The 23,274-nt window shown below is 40.2% G+C and overlaps 1 protein-coding gene across 2 annotated transcripts in view; it reads right to left on the bottom strand.

Moving 5' to 3' along the window:
- The window catches only part of VWF (von Willebrand factor), a 229,350-nt gene that overhangs the window by 186,020 nt on the left and 20,056 nt on the right, over positions 1-23,274 (bottom strand). For both annotated transcript variants that reach the window (XM_056797289.1, NM_001246274.1), the window contains 1 exon segment: positions 21,017-21,141. In XM_056797289.1, coding sequence (XP_056653267.1) covers positions 21,017-21,141 — 125 coding nt within the window.

Genomic DNA, 23,274 nt, shown 5'->3' with positions numbered 1-23,274 from the left:
GTTTTCTTTTGCATCTTACCATCTTCTGAGTCTCTTGACAAACCAACCTGGGTAGAGCTCAAAATGAAAATAAATAAATCAGCCCATTCCCAACATTCTCCTTGTTTCAATTCCTGGCATGAGCTAATGTTGTCTATGGGGTGCTGGAGTCCCTCCCATTCTACCCTATCCAGTTCTCTGCCAAATGACACCATTACTTCATCCTACCCACACCCACCCCTCGCTATACAGACTCAATTGTGGCCCAGTTTAATTATATTTTCAGATCATCTAGGATGACCAGACCTCTTCCCTGGAGACTCTCTTCCCATCCAAAGGAATGGGAAAGAAAACAGATGAAGCATATCTACTTCATAGAAGGAGAGGCAGTAATTGGAGATATGAAACTATACCATTGTCTTTCTCTCTCCTAAATAGCTGACTCCATCTGAAGGGGGTTGAGAGAAGGAGGAGGGAGGCATTCTTTGCAAAGAAGTTAACAAAGAAAGATGACTGTGATGAAAAGAGCAAAATTCTTCAGCCTGGTCTTGCTGTAGCTACTGCTATTGGGGACTGGAGGAATGAAGCTGACCCTGACCCTGAGGGAGGTGCAGAGGCATTGCTGTAGGCTCAGGAATTCTTACCACCCTTGGCAAGGAACTGCCCTGATTGGTGAGCCAAGAGGCTGGGTCTGAAGAGCAGAAATATCCTATCGGATGAAGGGAAGGGCTTCTGGTGTTATTTATGGGTCCTTCCCACATACATTCAGAGTGCATTTGATCAGGCTCTCCAAGCACTGTTAACACCTTAATGAGCATCATAGAGGAGGTCTTTTAAAAATAAAATCTGTGATTAAATTCTTGGAATAATTTAGGTAGGGCCCTAATGAGCAAGAGAAGGGACATTCGAATTATCTCTGGCCAGGGAATCTGGGGCTCTGGTTTCTCTCTCCATTAACTCCTTGGGCCTTACTTAGCTCAAGGCACTCTGCAGAGTCAGGCAGATTCTCTCTCTTTGCTAAACTTTCCAAGGGAATAGTAAGGATTCTGTTAGAGGCCCAGAGTCCAAAGACAACCTAGCCCCTGGACTCCTTACCTTGGAAACTCCTTCTCTGTTCAGAGCCATTCTCAGTGAAATGACCCTTAAGCACCTCTGGTCTTGTAACACTTCCACAAATGTGCTTCTGTCTCTATTGATCTTTACAGCCAGGAAGTGTCAGAGGTCAGATTTGAACCCAGGACCTCCCATCTGAGTTTGGTTCTCAGTCTGCTGAGCTACTACCTGTCCCCACCCAGCGGCACATTGATCTTTTAATATGTTCATATTGATGCTCCCTTTCTAGACCCTGAGCCCATACTATATCTCTTGGTAGCTCCCATAGAGCTGAGTTTGCAAGGGATATTTATTAAAGAAATGTTTATTGGTCAGTTTATCATCACCCTCATATCCACTCTGATCTTCTCCCTCCTTAATAAAAACAAGAGCATTTTGATAAGGGATCTTGGGATTCTAAAGTGAGAGAGTGGAACTGTTGAATTGGAAGTAGAAAGAATTAGCTGGGTGTCAGAAAACCTTTCCCCTTACCAGCTTTGTGACTTTAAGCAAATCATTTACCCTCTCTGCTTCTTAGTTTCTTCACCCATAAAATGGGGGTGCTACTTTCTATATGGGCAATTAAGTAGCAAAATGGATAGAGAGAGAGCAGAACCTGGAGTGTGGCCTCAGACATTCATTAGCTGTGTAACCCTGTGTCAGTCACAGGCCTCAGTTTCCTCATCTGTAAAATGAGCTCAAGAGGGAAAGGGCAAACCATTCCAGGACCTTTGCCAAGAAAACCCCAAAGGGGTTCAAAAAGAGTCTGATACAACTGAAATGATTCAACAACAACTTTCTACACCAACTCAAAGATAAAATGGAATCATGTATCACATATAATGGGTATCATGTTGCTTTGCCTTCTCTATGGGTGGGGGAAAGGCTAGAGGCAAGGAGAGAATTTAGAACTCAAAATTAAAAATGAATGCTTTTTTTAAAGAATGTAAGCTCTTTAAAGGCAAGACTTATTTAATCTTTTCTATGCATCCTCAGTCCTTGTAAAATATGATGATACTATGTTTACTAAATAAGTATTTTGTTGAATCAAAAGGAGATATATAAAAAATGAGATCATGTATGTAAAGCACTAAATAAATGTGAGCTATTATTACCTTTTAGAGATCTGGACACCAAGGGGATTTTTTTTTAAACCCTTACCTTCCATCTTGGAATCAATCATGTGTATTGGCTCCAAGGCAACACTCCAAGAGTGGTAAGGGCTAGGCAATGGAGGTTAAGTGACTTACCCAGGGTCACACAGCTGGGACGTGTCTGAGGCCAGATTTGAACCCAGGACCTCCCATTTCTAGGTCTGGCTCTCAATCCACTGAGCTACCCAGCTGCCCCCACCAAGATAATTTTTAAGGTTCCTCTTAGGGTAAACCATATTTGGGAGCTTTACAAACTCTTTTTTTTTTAATTCCAATAGTCACCTGCCTAAAATTATTTCCTTTTAAGTTAAGATTCAGGGAAGCAATTAGGAACTAAGCCCAAAGAATTCTAAAATTATGCATACCCTTTGATCCTGCAATTCCACTACTAGGTTTATTAAAGAAATTTAAAAAAAAAGGAAAGGGACCTATTTGTTCAAGAATGTTTATTGCAGCTCTTCTTGTGGTAGCAAAGAATTGGAAATTGAGGAAATATCAATCAGTTAGAGAACAGCTGGACAAATTGTAGTACATGATTATAAAGAAATACATATTATTATGCTATAAAAAATAACAAGCTGGATGGTTTCAGAAAAAGCTGGAAAGAGTTACATGAATTGATGCAAAGTGAAATAAGAAGAACCAGAACATTGTACACAGAAACAGCAATATTCTTTAAAGAACACAACTAATAAGTGACCTAGTTATTCTCAGCAATGAAGTGATCTCCAAGACAATCTCAGAGATTTACAATGAAAAATGCATGCCTTCAGAGAAAGAAGTGACGGAATCTGAATATGGACCTAAACATACTATATTTCACTTCCTTTCTTTCTTTTGCTTCTCCTCTTCCCCCTCCTCCTAAACTTTCTTCTTCTCCTCCTTCTCCCCCTTCTCCCTTTCTCCTCCTTCTCCCTCTTTTTCTTCTTCTTTACTTTGATATGTCTTCCACAAAATGACTAATATGGAAAGAATGTCTTCCTGATTGTACATGTAAAATATATATCAGATTGTCTACCACCTTGGGGAGGGGAGAAAGGTAAGGCAAAGAAGGGAGGAGGCTTGGAAGAAGGTAAAGAATTTGGAATTCAACATTTTTAAATGAATGTTTATAAATGTTTTTACAACTGGCATCCCATGCCCCATGTGTCACAAACTCTGCGCCTCAGCCTTTGGACTCCAAAGCCACATGAGGGTAGATCAATAGATGATAATGCACAAAGACAATTGTCATTCTCGGTCAACGAGAGACTACCACTACATATAATCAGGGTGAAATTTTTTTTTAAAGATAACACTCAGGGAAACATAATCCTAACAGATTTTTGTTTTACATAGAACTCAAACTTACAACTTCTGAAACCAAATTCAACACTTCCAATAAACTTTGCCTCCAAGGACAACAGATTAAACTTAAAAGTATGTTGAGCTTTTCTGAATGCCATTTGTTAAATATTTATCAGCACACCCCTGGATGGACCTCTAGTCTAAGCCATACCTGAATGAAAATCTCCTCTGAAACATGCCCAATAAGGAGTCACTCATTCTCTGTCCACTACCTCCTGGGAGAAAGATAGTCCACTCCCTCCTGGGAGACCCTATTTCATATTTGGGGAGCTCTGATGGTTTGAAAGAGTTCTAGCATCAAGCCTCAATCAGTCTCCCTGAAACTTCCACCCATTGTTTCTACTTCTTCCCTCTGGGAGGACCAAGCAAAATAAGTTCAATGCCTTTTCCATATCGCAGTTCTTCAGACCCTAGAGGACAGGTAGCCATATCTCCCCTAATTCCTCTCTTCCTCTTCCAGTTCTTTCAATCCAGTTCTTGTAAGGCATATTCTGCAGTTCCCTCATCATCTAGATGGGTTTTCATGTCTTTTCTAAAACTCAGTTTCAAGATCTGAACATGGTACTCCAAATTTGTTCTAATCCTGAAGAAGTATAATAAGACTCCTTCTTATAGATAGCTATATCTCTCTTAATGAAGCCTAAAGATTTAATTATCTTTTTTTAATTTTAAACATTATTTTATTTGGTCATTTCCAAATTTAATTATCTTTTTTGATGATCCATCAAACATTTATTAAGCATCTGCTACGTTTCAAGCACTGTGCTAAGTGTTAGGAATATAAAAGAGTCAAAAGGCAAGTCTCTGCCCTCAAGGAGTTTATAATCTCAAAGGGAAGTCAATAAGCAAACACATATGTACAAACAGCAATAAAGAGTCTAAATAAACAATAATTAAAAGAAAGAAGATAATAGATCTAAGAGAGGTTGGGATAGGTTTCCTATAGAAGATGGGATTTTAGTTGGGACTTATAAGGAGCCAAGAAAGCCACTAGGTGGAGATGTAGAGGAAAAGCATTCCAGACATAGAGCATAACCAGAGAAAATGATGGGGGCCAAGAGAAGTTTCTGTAGAATAGTGTGGTTGGGAGCTGCATTGTAAAGGGTTAAGAAGGGCATGAGAAGAGATAATTATTATAGATAGCCTTGGAAAGAAATAGCCACAAAAAGCAGAAGAGATCTAGGGTTATGAGTGTCAAGGATGGAAGGTTCAATTGAAGGGTTGTTTTTTCAAGGATGGAGGAGACGTGGCCATGTATGTAGGCAACAGGGAAGGCAGCATAGAGAGGAAGAAACTGAAGAAAAGTAATAGAGTAGGAGTCCTAAAAGGAGCAATCTGTTGGAGGAGATAGGATGAAATGGGGTTGCTTGTGCATGTAGAAAGGTTAGCCTTGGTAAGGAATAAAACCACTTTGTTACAGAAAAGTGATGGATGGATTCACAGATGCAGATGAAGTGACAAGGCATTTGAGTGATAGGAGGTACAGAAGAGGAGAAAAGAGTGAGCCCATGGCTAATAGACTTCGTTTTTTTTTTCAGTAAAATACAAAGCAAGGTCCTCACTTGAGAGGATTTGGGAAGGAGGACTTTTAAATAGAGATGAAAAGGTTTAAAAGAGCTCCTCTAAAGAGTGCTGAGGAGGGCAACAGGTCTCTGTCTTAAATTGACAATGATAGAGAAATGAGCTCCATAGATGGAAGCATAAGGGCAGGTGGCTTCTAATCACAAATTATGGTACCATATACAATCAAATGTAGTGAACTTCTCTACTAGTAGCAATGAATTGATCCAGAGATATTCAGAGGGATCTATGAGGAAAACCACTATCCACATCAGAGGAAACACTGTGGGAGCAGAAACACAGAAGAAAAACAACTGCTTGAGTACATGGGTCAAAGGGATATGGTTGGGGATGTAGACTCTAAATGAACATCCTAGTGCAAACTATGCACTAGTGCAATAGTATGAAAATAGGTCTAGATCAATGACACATGTAAACTCTGCAAAATTGAGCATTAGCTATGGGAGGGGAAGGAAAGAACATGAGTCTTATAACCATGGAAAAATATTCTAAATCAACTAATTAAATAAAATTTTCAAAAAAAATTATGGTACATAACAAAGAGCTTGCAGACAGAGATCCTGGGTTCAGGTCCCAGCTCTTCTATTTATCCCCTGTATGACTTTGGACAAGTCATTTAACTACTTAGTAAACCAAGCAACTTTCTAAGATTATAGGTTTGCAGAGAAGGTGCTGACCTGCATTTTCAGAGGACTAGATGACCTGTGAGACCTATGAACTGAATGCTAAATTTACTAATTATAAACTATTTGATACTTCACTTGAATCAATGAATCTACAAGTATTTATTAACCACCTACTATGTGGTAGGTCCTGTGTTGGGGATTCAAAAACAAAAACAGAGGACTCTACTCTTAAGGAATTTACATTCACTGGGTGAAGCACATGTACACATATAAATAAATACAAAATACAAGATCTGCCAAAAGCCTTGAAGTTTTTAAGCTTTAGTGGCTCAAACTACTTAAATACTTTAGTAGCTCTCCTTTGGGGCAAGAAGTGGTACAGGGGATAGAATACAAGAGCTAGAGTCAAGAGACTCCTCTTCCTGAGTTCAAATCTGGCCTCAGAAACTAATTAGTTATATGACCCTGGGGCAAGTCATTTAACCCTGTTTGCCTCAGTTCCTCATTCATAAAATAAAATAAGTCTGGAGAAGAAAATGGCAAACTACTCCAGTTTCTTTACCAAGAAAACCCCAAATGGAAAGAGTTAGAGACAACTGAACAATAAGCTCTCCTTTAGTGGTTTAAGCAATTAAGGCTTAAAACTGCACTAAGACCTTTGGGATAGCTTCTATAGACAGTACAAGTAAATACTTGAAAATTTCCACTGGTCAATGAATCATCCTCCCCAGTGTATTCACTCTCCACTTACACATTTACAGGAATATCCTCAATGTAATTTGGGGGTTCAATGGTTAATTGTGGATAAATAAATGAGGTGTCTCCTTGTCTCCCTTAGTAGAGATTTAAGTTTCTGGGTAGAGAGAACAATAGAGATTAAGAGGAAACCAGGCTTTCCTGAAAAGAAATTAGACCAAGAAAAGGGGGCATTATGGTTGAAAGCTGGGTACCAGATGGGAAAATAATTCCATGGCATTTGGAGTAAAGTAAAAATAGAGAGAATTCACATTCTTCAGAGAGCCAAACAACAGGGCCCTGAACCCAAAGGAGGAAAGATGTGGGGTCTGGATGGAGAAACTCAAGAAGAGCTGTTTCTAGTAGCAGTACTCATTAGCTGAAGAGTTAAATCCTGGCTCTGACAAGTTACCTCCACTGTCTGCATCTCAGCTTCCCTCATCCATAAAATTAAGATGTTGGACAAGATCAAGGGCCATTCACCCTTTCTGTGTCATGGAACTCTTTGGTAGTCTGGTGAAACTGATGGATCCCTTCTCAGAATCATGTTTTTAAAACACAAAATAAAATACACAGGATTGCAAAAAAAAACAATTATAATGGAATGGTTACCAATGCTTGCTGGCTCAGGGAAGGGAAAAAGGGATAAAGGAATGGAGGGAGGGGGGAGATTTAGCTCAAACTTGAAAAAATTGTTTTTACATGTAATTGAGGGGGGGAAATAAAACGTTATTTTTTTAATGGTTATCAAATATTTTTAAAAACAAATTCATCTTAAGATCATCCCAAGAAATCTCTCCATGAACCTTACTGATGCCACAAATAAGAAAGAGGCCCCCTAAGACTCTGGTATTTTGCCACTGTGATACGTCATCTTTTCCTCAGAGTGTACTGCTGATGTTTGGGCTGAGAGAGGCTTCTCACTCCCACACAGACTCCACACCCTGATTTTTTTTTCTCTCCCAAGAGTCCCAGGGCTTGGCTAGCCTGCTCTTCAGTATAGCTTTGCCCCACCTCTTTTTCCACTGAGTTTCTCTCCCCAAGATTCCCTAAGGATAGGGACACGTTCTTTTTCCCTTCTATTCCACCTAACTGCTAGCAAAACAGGTACCCAAAAAAAAAAAAAGAAAAAAAAGAAGAAATCTTCAAAGTTCCTAGGAATTTCCAAAGTCAGCAGGTAAAAAGGCCTGGATTTTAATGACATGGAAACAGAGTTAGGCGGAACTTCCTTGCCTACTTTCCTCTTTCACTGATTCATCTGTTTTAGTCCCAGTCTGAGCACTGCCCCACCTGCATTCTCTCGGTTTCTCTTCCTTCCCAGAGCACAGCCTCTTACACTCCCCATCCTTTCCTTTTGATCAGGATTCAGAAGGAAGTCTCCTTCCTCTTTCCTAGTCTCTAGATCCATCCCAGGGAATCAACAGCAGTCAAGTTCCACGTCCCCTTCTCGTAGGGGAGGAGGAAGCCGAAAGATCCCAAAGTCAATTCCTCACAGTGACCACGGCACAAGAACAGGAAACTGATTGGGAATGCTTTCAGCTTTGTTGCTAAGTGATCCTCAGCCTCCTGCTACTCCAGATCCTCTGAGATGCCCAGTCCCATCTGACAGTCCTCTGGGCTGCTTAGAAACCCGGGCTGCTGAGGCTTTCAGGGCATCAACAGTATTTAAAATATGCAAATCTAACCGAATCTGGGCATCAACAGTTTGACCTTTTTCTTGCCAAAAGGCTGAAAGAACTGCAGATCAATTGCATTTCCGCCTAATGAGCTACTCTAGACTTTGCATATGAGAAACCCCAAGGTTTATTAATCCGACCAGGGAATATTTGTTCCCTAAAGGAAAGAAGTAAGACTTCAGCTCTATTTTCCTTCCCATAAGAGCTAGCTCTTCCTCTTGTTAGCTCTTAGAAAGCTGGAAGGGGAGAAGGAAAGTGAAGAGAAAGATTAACTTCAAGCATATTATTTGAGCCTAAGATTCCAAAATGTTATCACCTTTTGGAGATAACCCACTAGAGTAAATGGTTATCAAAATATTTTTAAAAAACAAATTCATCTTCAAATCTTTCCATGAAAAGATTTTCTATTACAAGGGGGGGGGCGGGTATGGAAGATAGTACAAATACTAGGATTTCATTTCTACAGCTAAAGAAACTGAACCTCAGGTAGGTTAAAGGGCCTCCCCAAGATATTATAGCTGAGAAATGTCAGTCAGGTCATTCATTCTTCACACCCGGGATCTGAGGTGTTTTCCTTTAGAAGCACATTCTGCTTGGCCAAATAACCTTGACATCTTAAAAGGACTATGGCATGCTCGAGTACAAATTCATGGGGTGGTGCCTTTTTTAACTGGGAAAACTTTGAAATCAGATCCCTAAGTGGAACTAAGCTGCTACAAATAGTTCAGAAAATAATTAGTAATTACTTCCCAGGAGATAGCATTGTCTTACTCCTCCAGTTAGGTATTTCCTCTCTTGGCCAAGTCCAATCGGATTGGCTTATAAAAAGCAAGGCTTCCCTTCAGGTAAACAAGCAGGTTCATTTACATCTCTGGGAATCAGCTGCAGTCAAGTGCAGCTGCTCAAAGTTCGGAGCAGGGAGGTGTTGGCTCATCAAAGGAGATGCCCTAGTGTTTGGAGGCCCTGACACGGGCACAACATTCCCAAGATGATGGTCGTTAAGGACATTACGTGCACCTTGGGGACAAAATGAGTAGTAGTAAACAACTGAAGCAGCCAAAGATAATGGCTGAAAGAAACAGACAACGTTTGTGTTGATGCTAAGTGACAGGTCATTCAGTTCAAGAAATCTTTGGTGAAGGGGGCAGCTGGGTGGCTCAGTGGATGGAGAGCCAAGCCTAGAGATGGGGGGTCCTGGGTTCAAATCTGACCTCAGCCACTTCCTAGCTGCGTGACTCTGGGCAAGTTACTTAATTCCCATTGCCTAGCCCTTATCACTTTTCTGCCTTGGAGTATTCCAGGATGGAAGGTAAGGGTTTTAAAAAGAAAGAAAGAAACTTTTGGTAAGCTCAGCTCTGGTCCCCCTAGCTATTCGTGTTTCTCCCTCCTCCCTGGAGGGAGATGGGAACATTTATTAAGCACTTACTAGGTGCCAGGCTAAGCACTTCTAAAATATTGTCTTGGTTGATCATCACAACAACCCTAACGAGTAGATGCTATTAACAACCCCATTTTACAGCTGAGGAAACTGAGGAAGACAGAAGTCAAGTAATTTGCTCCAAATCACACCCTAAGTAAATACCTGAGATTAGATTTGAACTCTGGTCTTCTTGACTCCAGACCTACCTGCTTTCCTAGTTGCCTGTATTAATTTTGTATTTATTTAACATATTTTATAGCTGTTAACATGTACACATTGTCTCTCCTAATAGAACGTAAGCTTTATGAGGACAGGTTCGGTTTCTTTTGTCTTTGAATCCCCAAAGCCTAGCTGAGTCCCTTATTTAATAAATGCTTACTAATTAATCAATTAATTGAGAAACATTTACTAGTTACAAAGTACTGTGCTTGGTAATGGGGATGCAAAGGAAAAATAATAACAAGAGAAAGCTGCATAGCCCCCCAGGAACTGATATTCCACTGGAGGCTAAAACTGCAAACATAAGTAAATATAACAAAAGTTAATCTGAAGCAAGAGAGAGCAAGAACACTAAAAACTGGGGGAATCCAAGAAGGTTTCAAGAAAGAGGTAGCTTCGGAGCCAATCTGTGAAGGAAGAGAAAGATCCATAGAGGCAGAATTGAGGGTGAAGTGCATAACAAGAGTATGTTCATCAGTTGGAAGTTGGAAGATGAAATACTAAAACCAAGTCTGGTTGAAATAAAGAATGCGAAAAGGGGAGTAATATGAAATCAATCTACAAAGGGAAGTTGGAGGTAGGTTGTGGAAGACTGAATGCTAGCCTAAGGAAGTTGCATTTTATCTTTGAGGTGATAGTGAGCAGTTGAAGGTTTGTGAGCCATCAAGTAAGAGAGTCAAGCTCATACCTGACTGCCATGTGGAGAAATATATTGTAGAGGAGAAAGTCTAGAAGCAAAAAGAATACTTTGTAATTCACCATATGAAAGGTGAGAGGGGGACAGAATTCTTAACTACAGTTCTATCGAGCTAATTTCTTCTCCAGTCTTTCTTCCTTGCCCTATTCATTCTCCTGTTTCTTCTTTCTCCCTTCCCAATCCACCTGCACCAGATGGCTTTCAGTGCCCCAGATTCAGAACACAGGCTAGCATAATTAGTACTACAGCAAAGCAATATTATGAGTTAATAGGCTTTTCTAGCCCCACATGGGAACCTAGCCACCATACCTAGCAACTGGCTGGCAAAACTAGCCACAACACAACCTGTACACAAATGGAGATTTATATATAACTTGGGTGATTGGTTTGTAATCAAGCCAGAATATTTTCAGGGCCCCTTTAGTTCAAGAGGTCAGTTTGCTCTAAATATAATGAAAGACCATCATTAAATGAGTTATTAGGAAAGAGGTGGCAACGAGGTGGCACAGTGGATAGGGTGCTAGTCCTGGAGTCAGAAAGACTCATCTTCCTGTATTCAAATCTGGCCTCAGACACTTTCTAGCTGTGGGCAAGACACTTGACCCTCTTGCTTCAGTTTCCTTATCTGTTAAATGATCTGGAGAACAAAAGCACTTCAGTATCTCTGCCAAAAAAAAAAAATCCCCAGTAGGGTCAGAAAGAGTTGGAAATGGCTAAATAATAACAACAAAGTGGGAGAGAAGAAAAGAAACAAGTAATAATTTATTAAGTGCCTACTATGCACCAGGCACTACACCCCATAAAACTATCCTTGCTAAGATTTGTTGTAGCATATACATATTTGAGGAGGTCAGGTACGGACAGAGAAAAGATATGGAGGGATTCAGTGAGTGGCTCTATTTCTTCTTCATCCTGAAGGAAGGCCCACTATTGGGTTGGTCACCTACTTTGGGATGTATCACATAAGTTAGTCAATCACAATGATTCCCAAGGTGATATCTAAAAATTAGAAAATTAGAGAATATGAGATCTGGAAAAGAACTTAGAGATTACTTTATCTACATTGCTTATCTAACAGATAAATCGAAACAGAATAATTGTGGAACGTGTGCTGGGTTGGAAATCAAAAGGCTTCCAGTCCATGATCAGGAGTCGTTATGATAGGAGATGCTTAAGAACCGAATTCTGACAACTTAAAGAGGAACAATTCCAACAAGGAAGAAAAATGGAGTTCATCTAAAGAGATGCAAAGAATTTACCAACCAACTTGGATTTGAAAAAGAAACATACAGAAGGTAGAAACAAAGCCAGCTAATGGAAGATCAAAAATAAGAGAATAGCACAGTCCTGAAAATTTATAATAAGAGTATTTGATAAGTTCAGAATGAAATGAGGCCAGTGGGGAAAACTATTGACAACAAAGGAGATTTTTCTTAGCTATTTTAGAAGAAAGGGGAAGATCAAAGAAAGCAGGAGACCTTTGCTTATGGTGGTTGAGATGGGGTTAACTGACAAAAAGAGAGAAGAGAGGAATGTTCAATTCTTATCCTATTTCTGTTTTCTCTGCAAAGGAAAATGGCCTTTGCTTTGGAAATGGCCAAACAAATATAATTAACAAAGTTACTCCTACCTTTAAAGTAAGCTTTGGAGATAATAAGAAAGCAGTGAACTGCTTTTAATGAATTCTAGTCACCTAACCCAGATGAAACATTTCCAGGTCCTAAAAGAAGTGGCAGATGTGATTGCGGAGTCATTTTCAGTAATATCTGAAAAATCACACACCCCCTCATACACACACACACACACATATCCCACGCACAGTACCACAAGAAAGGCAAATGTGCTGATTTTCAAAAAAGAGGGGGGAAATCAGGGTCTACAAACCAGAGGGCACCTTTATTTCCTTTTATTTTTTATGAGGCTACTAAACTAATTGATGAGCGGAATGCTCTGGTTATGTTGCCTGGATTTTTGCAAAAGTTTTGCTTTCTTTTTAACACTTACCTTCTATCTTAAGAGTCAATACTGTGTATCAGCTCCAAGTCAGAGGAGCAATAAGGACTAAGGAGGCAAAGAGAGTTAAGTGACTTGCCCAGGGTCACATTGTGTAATGCAGGGATTAGGAGAAGAGATAGTGATGATGGAGAGAAAAAGGGAATGGGGTTGAGAGAGTGAAATGATCCTTCTTCTCCTCCCTTCCTTCTAAGGGGAGATAGCCAAATCCTGTCTCCTTGAAAAGGAAATATGACTCCCCAGAGAACGTTTTCTGGGAGATGGAAGACAGGAGACTAGAGAAGGAAGCCTTAGTGAGATAACAAGATGCCCCCCTGAGGTCCAATCTATCCTTGAAAGGCAAGATGAATTCTTATGCCTCTGCTTCCCCCAGGGACATCAATTGTCAGTCCATTTCAGGATCTTAGGGCTACTCCACTGCCAAGGAGAATTGTCAATTCCTTGGGTCAGGCGATCTTGAATACCTGAGATCTATAAGTCAACCCCCTTTTGCAGAGAGGTGTGACCCTCCCCAAATCTTCAATCCCCTTACCTATGTTGGTTATAGACTGGCCCAGACCTAAATCTTGAATAACAGGTGATTTATTGGGGTTCAAGCAGGGAAGGGTAGCAAGGATATCAAGCAAAAAAGTGAGTAAACAGGGAAGCCCTATGGTTACCCCCTCTAGCAGATTGGCCCTCCAAAGTCTAGGGGTTCAAGGCTTTTCAGCCTTGATCCCTCATTTTTGCCAACTTCCTGTTAGTCCCTGCTCCTAAGCTAACTAAAACTTGCATATAGGCGTCCAGGGACAGGTAAGGGAGAGAGAGACAGAGAGAGATATCCTTGGAAGGATCTATGGATGGATCTCTTCAAAAAGTCCCAATCCACAGCCCCACTGAGGACTTTAGACTGCTGTCACAAAGACTGGTTGGAGGTACTCAGGGATTCAGAAAGGACAGTAGATCTCCAAAGGAATAGGTTTTATCCTTAGCTTCTGGGGATCCACCTCTCTCCTCTCCTTCCCCAAGCCAGCAGTGACTGGTCAGTTGGATCTCCAAGCCTCTGTTCCTTCCTTAGAACTATCAGTTTTTCCCAGTGGAATTGTGAGTTGGCTACAAGAGAGGGTGGGGGAGGGTAAGGAAGGAACATGATTCTTGTAACCAGGGGAAAATGTTCTAAATTGACTAATTAAATAAAAAAAAATTTTTTTTTAAAAAACCCTTACCTTCCATCTTGGAGTCAATACTGTGTATTGGCTCCAAGGCAGAAGAGTGGTAAGGGCTAGGCAATGGGGGTCAAGTGACTTGCCCAGGGTCACACAGTTAGGAAGTGGCTGAGGCTGGATTTGAACCTAGGACCTCCCATCTCTAGGCCTGGTTCTCAATCCACTGAACTACCCAGCTGCCCCCTATAAATTTTTTTAATTAAAAAGAAAAAAGAAAAAAACTCAGTTTTTTCTTTCCCTTCCCCTGCTCTTCCTTCTGTAGGTACCTCCAAAGAGATAATCTCTTGTCCATGTAAAATCTCTCTTCTCTTAGCTTACAATAGCTAAGAAATGTCCAAGACCAAATTTGAACCTAGGATCTCCTTTCTCTGGGCCTGGCTCTCAATTCATTGAGCCATGTCACTGCACTTACAAAGCTCTTGATAAAAAAATTTCCTACTACCATCATGGAGAAGAGGAAAAGATATGAATTAGATAATAATACAATCAGATAAAGGCATAATTGGGTGGATATTCTGACTCAAAGAATAGTTGTTAATTATTCAGTGTCTTCATGGGGCAGGAATTCCCCAGAGGAGTACCCCAAAGATCTATTCTTGGTTTTGACCTCTTTAATATTTTTTGTCAATAACTTAGATAAAGCTCTGAGGGATAACCAACATAGTACATGACTGAGTCAGGATATGAAAGGATCCTGACAGCCTAAATCACTGAGTTGAATCTACTCTGATAAAATTCACTGGAAATGAATGTAAAGTCTTGCCGCTAAAATAAAAGTCAACTCCATAAATATATGATGGGAAAAGCATGGATTGACATCAGTCATTCTGAGAAGGATCTAGGGGTCTACTGGACCTCCATAGGAGTCAGCAGCTGAAAAAGCAAGTTCAATCTTGAGCTGCATTAAGAGAGCCAGGACTTCCAAAAATAGGGAGGCAATGGTCACATTTTATTCTGTCCTCATCAGACCTCATCCAGAGTATTGTGTTCAATTCTGGACACCATAGTTTAAGGTCACCAACAAGCCTGAGAGTGTCTGCCTGGAGCAGAGAAGCCAGTATAGAGAAGGACCATGGGTCCATAGAAAGAATTTGGCATGTTCAGTCTGGAGAAGAAAAGGCTCTGGGGGGCATCATAATGTCTTCAAGGATCTGAAGGGCTGTCATGCAGAGGAGACTTATTCCACTTGGCCAGGAGCAATGCAATGGGTAATTTTTTTGTTGTGGTTCAGTCAATTCTGGCTCTTTGTGACCTGAAGGACCATAGCTGTCCATGAAGTCTTCTTGGCAAGGATGCTGGAGTGGTTTGTCATTTCCTTCTCCAGTGGATATTTTGGACAGGCAATCAGAGGTTAAGTGACTTAATCAGGATCACACAACTAGGAAGCATCTGGAGCTAGATTTGAACTCTGGTCTTCCTGACTCCAGACCCAGTGCTCTATATCCACTGAGCTACCAGCAGCCTCTGATAAAATTTGCAAAGAGGTAAATTTCTGTTTGGTCAGGAAAAACATCCTAACGGAGCTATCTAAAAGTGGGTATGGACTGCCTGGAAAGATGACAGCTGCCCACTCATTAGAAGTCTTCAGGTAGAAGCTGTACATCCCCTGTGGGGGAAGCTGTAATGGAGATTTCTCCCATGAATAGGTTGGACTAGAAGACCACTGAGGTCCCTTCCATATCTCAAATTCTGTGCCAATAAAATCACACCAAAAAGCATTAAGCACGAAGGGTACAAAGACAAAAATAAAACAGCTATTGCCTTGGAAAAGTTCCCAATCTATAGGGAAAGGCTAAAGAATTTATAAATAAGTATGAACAAAATAGATATAATATAAATTCAAAGGAGGAGGAAGTGTTTGGGAAAGGCTTCCTATATAAAAGTTGAAGCCTGAGGAGAGCTTGAAGGAAATGAGGGATTCTAAGAGGCAGAAAAGAGGAAGGAACAAGTTCCAGGCACATGAAAAAGCATGGAAAGAAGAGATGAGAAGTTGTGTGTGAGAGACAACAAAAAGGCATTGAAAAGAGATTTGTCCAACATATTTATACACATGAAACAGGGTAAAATGGGTGCTAAAAGGACCCTTAAAATTTGACCACCAATATTTCAGTCCTAATTATACTGTAAATAAAATAAAGCTGAATTTTTAAAAGGTAAAATTAAATAAATAAATAAATGAAACTAGAAGGACCCTTGAAGGGAAACAGAAGTCCCCACACTAGCTACATGCAGCCTAATAGAGGAAACTACCATTCCCTTTCCCAAGATATGACGATGGGAACAGAGAAGAGGAACGAAGAAAAAATAGGTCACTTTAATGGTACAATTGTATGTTTTAGGATCCTGATTTTATGGGCAAGGACTGACCCAAGAGACATCCTTTTCCTCATCTTGTGACTTGAGTCCTGTCCAGGCACCCGCAGCGAGCCCCTGTAGAGCCTAGGACCTGAACCGCGGTCCACTATGAGAGAGGCAATGCTGTGTCCCAGCATCTATCAGCAATTAAGCCCGGATGAGTGGAGGTTAAAGATGAGCTGGGAGTAAAGGCAGAGATATGGGAGGGCAGAGGAAATTTAATGGAAGAAAACAGGCTGACGCCAGGAAAGAGGTGGGCAGGGCAGCCTTGTGTACAGTACCCACATGTTCCTGTTCTGTGGAAGTACTCTGGGGACTTGTGGTGAAGAGTAAGTCTCTTTTGTATATATTTTTTAAATAATCAAATAAGCACAGCACTTATCTCCCAGCACAGTACTAACCACATATTGGGCTGCCAGGCAGAGGAGGCCAAAGGGGGGGCTTTCCCTACCCAAGCTCCCCTATGGCATTTAATTGAACTTCAGAGATCCATTTCTTTATTTTTCCTTCACCTCATAGGATTATAGAACAGAAATTCAAAGATGATGTGGTCCATCCCCTTCATTTAATAGATGGGAAGACAGAAGAGATCCAGAGAGGTGGAGTGATTTGCCCAAAAATGACAGAGGCTTCAAACTAACATCCTCCATCTCCAATTGTAGATTTTCTATTCTACCAAGCTGAACTCCCTCCCTCTTCCTTCTCTCACTTCCATAGATATAATTTCTAGACCAAAAAAGCCAGATTTTCATGCTCTGTCAAAATCAGTCCTATAGTCCCCAGTTTTGATTCCTTCCTGGATGGAAACTATCCTGGTCCCAAGAGTCTCCACGATACACTCCAAAGGGGGCCCAGATTTTGAGAGTCACAACGGGGAAGAGGCCATTCTTGAGAGTCAAGCTTCAGTGCCCATCTGGCTCAATAAAATCACCTCCACACAGTGTGTCTGCTTCACCAAGCTCAGAATTAAGAGAAGGTAGGAGCCATCTTTGCTTCCTCCATGCCTTGGAGAATTGTGGTGAGCCATACACTTCGAAGATATTTTGAATTCTAGAGGGAACAGTCTTGAGTAAAATTCCCAAGGAATAAGCAACAAGGTAGGATGCTGGCTCAGGGAAAGCTTTGGAGAAGGGTTTATACTACAGGCAAAACATGTTGAAGTAGGAAAACATTTTAACTGGCAACCTCCAAGATTCATTTTCTTTTTTTTTTTAACCATTACTGTCTGTTTTAGAATCAATTCTAAGACAGAATACCTGCAAGGGTTAGGCAATTGGGATTAAGTGACTTGCCTTTGAAGTATCTGAGGCCAGATTTAAACCCAGGTTCTCTTCACTCTGAGCCACCTAGCTGCCCAAGATTGATTTTCAATGATTCTTACTCTACTTGCTCATTTCCACTACCTACCATTAGCTATCCTGTGACCTAATGCTGCAAAATCTCATTTTTTCTCATCTTTAAATAAATACCTTTATCTAGAAGAAATTAGGTATATATGCCATAGTAAACAATAAATGAATATACGACACACAAATTAGGGGATCAAAGAGATAGCTTTCATACCTATGGGAAAAGAGTTCTTGACCATATAAGAGCTTGTTGTTGTTCAGTCTTTCTGACCCTGCATGACCCTGTTTGGGGTTTTCTTTTCTTTTTCTTTTTTGAAAATTTTATTTAGTCAATTTAGAATATTTTTCCTTGGTTACAAAAATCATATTCTTTCCCTCCCTCCCTTCCCCCCACTTTTCCCGTAGCCAACGTGCAATTCCACTGGGTATTACGTGTGTCCTTGATCAGAACCTATTTCCATGTTGTTGATGTTTGCACTAGGATGATCATTTAGAGTCTACATCCCCAGTCATATCCTGTTTGGAGTTTTCTTGACAAAGCTACTGGAGTGGTTTGCCCTTTCCTTTTCTAGCTCATTTTACAGATAAGGAACAATTGAGGCAAAGAGAGTTAAGTGACAACTAAGTAGCTAAGGCTGGATTTGAATTCAGGTCTCCCTGACTTCAGGCCCTATCCTCTATCTGTTGTACAACTTAGCTATTAAAGACTGGTAAGAATCAAAGGAAATAAAATGGGACATTTTGACACTACAAAATTGAAACATTTTTGTACAAGATAAAATCAGTTTAATTAGTACTAGATGAGAAATAGTAAACTGGAAAAAATCATTGCAGCAATTTTCTCTGATAAAGTCTCTGATATCTGAACCATATGGGAATTAACAAAAATATATAAGAATGATAGAAATTCCAAATGGTTAAAAGCTAGGAACAGGAAGTGCTAAGAAGAAATGCAACCTTCAACAACTGTTTGAAATAATTCTTCAAAATACTAACAAGAGAATTATAAATTAAAACTATTTTGAGGTTCTAACTCATACCTATTGTGTTACCAAAGACGCCCTCCCCCACAAAACTAAAATGACAGTTGTTGGGAAGAATGAATCACTAATAAACTCTTAGTAGGACTGGAAACTCATCCAACATTTTTGAGAAACAATTTGTAACTCTGACCCTCAAAATCACTGTCCTTCCTGTCCCAGAAATACCACAACTAATCATATGCCCCAGAGGTTGGAGAAAAAAGATCCAGATGTCCAAAAATATTCATAGCAATGTTTTTGCCGTAGCAAAGATTTGGAAAGTGAGGGAGCTACTTTCTGTCTTAGTATCGATTCTAGATATCCATTCCAGGGCAGAAGAGGGGTAAGCGTTAGGTAATTAGAGTTAAGTGACTTGTCCAGGGTCAAACAGCTATGAAGTGTCTGAAGTTTGTACCCAGAACCTTCTGTCTGCAGACCTAGCTCTCTATCCACTGAGCCACTGAACTGCTCCCAGGAAATCAACCCTGAAAGATTTAAGAACCTTCATCAATGCCATCACCAAGCAAGACTCCAGAAGTATGATGATGACTCCTTTCCCAGCTCTTAGCTGAATAACAATGGCCTCTAGGTTCAGGATAAGACATGCATTTTCAGGCACAGTCAGTGTATGGATTTGTTTCATTTGAGTAATGTTTATAGGTTATAGGAGGACGTTATTGCAGGGAAGAAAGAAGGAGGAGGAATTTAAATGGTGATGCCTAAAAAGGATGAAAAAAAATAGTCAATGGAACATTTTTAAAATATATGGAAATGGGGCAGCTAGTTGACTCAATACACTGAGAGCCAGGCAGAGAGACAGAAGGTGCTGGGTTCAGATTTGACATCAGACCCTTTCAAGCTAAGTGACCCTGGACAAGTCACTTAACCCCTATTGAGTAGCCCTTACCTCTCTTTTGTATTGGAACTAATACACAGAATTGATTCTAAGATGGAAGGTAGTTTGTTTTTTTTTTAAGTTAAAAAAAAAAAACATGGAAGAATTTCCTAGTTGTGTAAGCCGCTTGATCCCAATTGCTTAGCCCTCACCATTTTTCTGCTTTGGAACCAATACATAATATTAATCCAAGACACATCAATGGTAAGGATTAAAAAAAAATACCTGGAAAAGTAAAAGAAAGTTTCAGAAGGGCACATGTACAAGAAGGGCAAGTATTGGAATGGCTGTGCTAATTACAATATATCTTTTTTTAAAACTAAGCTGTGTGTAATAGAGATTTATGGTTTCAGATGCAATCCCCTTATTCTGTTCTTTGTAAGTGGAAATGCCCATGATCCTTGATGTTTGTTAGGTTCATAATAAGAAAGAAATATCTAACTTAAAAAATAAAACAAGCCTTTCTAGGGGAGATAGCTGCTACTAGGGAGCCTTCCCTCCTAGAATTATAGAAATGGACTTTCAGGGCTGGAAGGGACCTGGTAGTCATCCTCTCACTTTGCAGAAGTTAGGACAGGAATGTAGTGCAGAAATCTGGTCTGCCCAAGGGCACATAGCTAGAGGGTGACCCAACAATCAGCACATTTTTTTGAGTGCCTACTGTTTGCAGGGACAAAATTCCTACAAGACCCAAAAGCATGGAATGAGACTGGTGGAAGCCTTAGAGTAGGGTGAGGGATTCCTGGGGGAAAGGACTTCCCCTTAACAGTCCTCAGATCTTATCTCTTGAGTTCCCGACTCCATACTCTTGAAGTTCAGGAGCTGTGTGTGCCACACAATTATAAGAGAATTGGGTCTAGACATTCATAATAATGAAAGAGTTGGGAACATGCAGATAACTAACACAGAGAGTGCTGTAACAGACACTTGAAGAGGGACAGTTAGCAAAAAGTCTTCCCTCTATTGTGTAATGGAGATCATCCCGGCTATATGCTCCATGCACTTGGGTAGTAGAGCTACACTGGTAAATGTTTTAACAATCAGCTCTCTGTGGAGAAATGTACACATGACAGACTTAAATATAACCATTATTAATATTTTCTCCATCACTTCCTTAATTAATGTTCATTCACAAAAATGACTGAATAAATAAAAATTGATGATAGTCTAACAACTAGTTTTCTGTAGGAAAAATGTACACATGACAGTCGAGTATGATTATCATTAATATTTTCTCCATCACTTAATTAATTAATGCTTATTCACAAAAATTATTGAATAAATAAAAATTAATGATAATGTCTAACAAGTAGCTCTCTGGCAAAAATGTACACATAACAGACTTAAGTATAATCACTATTAATATTTTCTCCATTGCTTTCTTAATTAATTAAATTAATTAAAAAAGAAATCAAGTCCTGATATGTAGCTTTTGCTGATTTCCATGGTATAAGTGCTCACAATGAAATTTTAACAATGTTTTCTTGGAAGCCAACATGAGTCAACTCTAGTACACCTCTGCATATGTGTGCCTATGTATGTATCCATAAATATGCCTATATGTATATATATATATATACACAGAATATATGTGACATTGATTTTGCTGCTGCTGATTTGCCATGCCAGCCCCATGCTCCATAGCACCTACCTTCTCCATTTCCACAGAAGAGATATTGCATGTGTCACTTGGAAGAGAGACTCGCTTACACCGACGCTCTGCACTGCGTAAGGCCCAGGAGTTGCCAAAGTTGTAGGGGTCAGAAGTCAAGGTGCCTACAGAGCAAGGTGCAGGACAGAGAGGAGTCACCAGGTATCCCTGCCCCATCGCATCTCCATGCCATTCCTCCCTTTATGCAAGTCATCTTCTCTGTCATTCTCCCATTGACCAGTAGAATTATGAATGCAGAAATCCCTCCTTTATTAGGGAGAACCTTTATATTAGATTCAGAGCAACTCAAGGAGCTCTTCAATGAGGTATTACTAGATGCTAATGAAAGCAAGACAGCTAAGTTGTGAAGAAGGCAGTTAGCAAAAGGCAAGAGGTGGTAAAGGGAGAGGAAGAGGAGGAAGAAGAAAAGGAAGGAGGAAAAAGAGGAGGAGAATGGAGGGAAAGAAAGAGAAAGTAGAAAGAATAACAGAGAAGATAGAGAGAAGTAAGGAGGAGAAAGGGATGAAGGAAAAGAGGGAGGGATAAAAAGGAGACAACGGAGAGGCTGAGAGAGACAAAAAGAAGGTAGATACAAGGAGGGAGAGAGAGAAGTCTTTCACCAAAGTGGGATCTTTATGTGGCAGGGCAACTTGGTTCTCTAATGTTCCCAGTCACTCTTCCTTTGTTGTTTCTATATATTATATGTGTCCTTGGTGAGGGATGTGCTGCCATTACTTGAGTTCTTTGTCACCTAAACACCAAAGGACTGGGAAATCAAGATTCACGATTCAATACCATAAGGTCATCAGTGGTCCTATGCCTGACAAAACTTTGAGCCCTTCCCTCTCCTCTCAGACATCCCTGTGTCAAAGGTTAGGGGACCCTGGTAGTCGAAAGTCATAGGATCCCAATAATGACGATGAGAGTTTAAACCACCTAATCAGTATTTACTGCCCAGCAAATTAATTGGGGGGGGGGGGGAATGAAGAGACTCCTGTCTACCATTTCTGAAAATGAGTCCTCAAGAATGGCTGCCAGAAGGGAAGAAATGGCATAGCCAATGGGTTGGAGGAACTGTCCTTTCTTTTGAGATGAGAGATAAGACACACTGAATGTGGTAGCCAAGGAAATAGGAAAATGAGGAATAGGAAATGTGGAGAGGCAGTGGAGTGCAAAGAATACAGAACTGGGAGTCAGTAGTTTGACTTTCTGGTCTCCACTCTGCCACTAATTTCTTGGATCTCCCTGAGAAAGTTACTCAATCTATCTCAACTTCACTTCCTCCATTCTCATTTCCCCATCAGATGAGAAGGCAGAACTAAATCTCTCACTCAAAATCTCAATGAAGTAAAATTAAAATAAGAACTAGGAACTCCCAAGGAGAGCTTAGAGAATAATAATGATGATAATAACTTACATTTGCAGAGTAGTTTCAAATTTATAATACATTTTTCCAATAATAACTTTGTGATATATATAGAGTAAATATTACAATGCCCATCTTAAAGATGCAAAAAGTGATGGTTACACAAAGCAGCTAAACAGTTCAGTGAGGGGGCAGCTGGGTGGCTCAGTATATTGAGAGTCAGACCTAGAGACAGGAGGTCCTAGGTTCAAATCTGACCTCAGACACTTCCTAGCTGTGTGACCTTGGGCAAGTCATTTAACCCCCATTGCCTAGCCCTTACCAGTCTTCTGCCTTGGAGCCAATACACAGTATTGACTCCAATATGGAATGTAGGGTTTTTTAAAATAATAATAAATAAATAAGTAAATAAATAGTTCAGTGAATTGAGAGCCAGGCCCAGAGACTTGAGTTCCTGAGTTCAAATCTGACCTCAGACACTTCCTAGCTGTGAGACCCTGGGCAAGTCACTTAGCCCCCACTGCCTACCCTTACCACTCTTCTGCCTTGGAATCAATATACAATATTGATTCTAAGATGAAAGGTAAGAGTTGTTGTTTTATGGGGCTTTTTTAATGATACTAATAGAGGTTAAGTGACTTCAGAGAATCTATAAGTTAGAAAAGACCTCAAAAACCACTGAATTCAACTCATATCTAAACACTCCCTGCCTCCTGAAGCAGCCCATTCCATCTTTTATTTGTTCTAGGTATTAGTAAGTTTTTCCTTATTCTGAGCCTAAATCTATTTCTCTGAAGTCCCCAACTACTTATTCTACACTCTGCAAACATGAAGAACAAGTCTTATTCTTACTTTTCTACTTCATCGCCCTTCAAAAACCATGTCTTCTTTA

This window comes from Monodelphis domestica, chromosome 5 (assembly GCF_027887165.1).
Source record: "Monodelphis domestica isolate mMonDom1 chromosome 5, mMonDom1.pri, whole genome shotgun sequence".
Lineage (NCBI taxonomy): Eukaryota > Metazoa > Chordata > Mammalia > Didelphimorphia > Didelphidae > Monodelphis > Monodelphis domestica.
The sequence above is the reverse complement of the archived record's forward strand: the minus strand, read 5'-3'. Positions and strand labels throughout refer to the sequence as shown.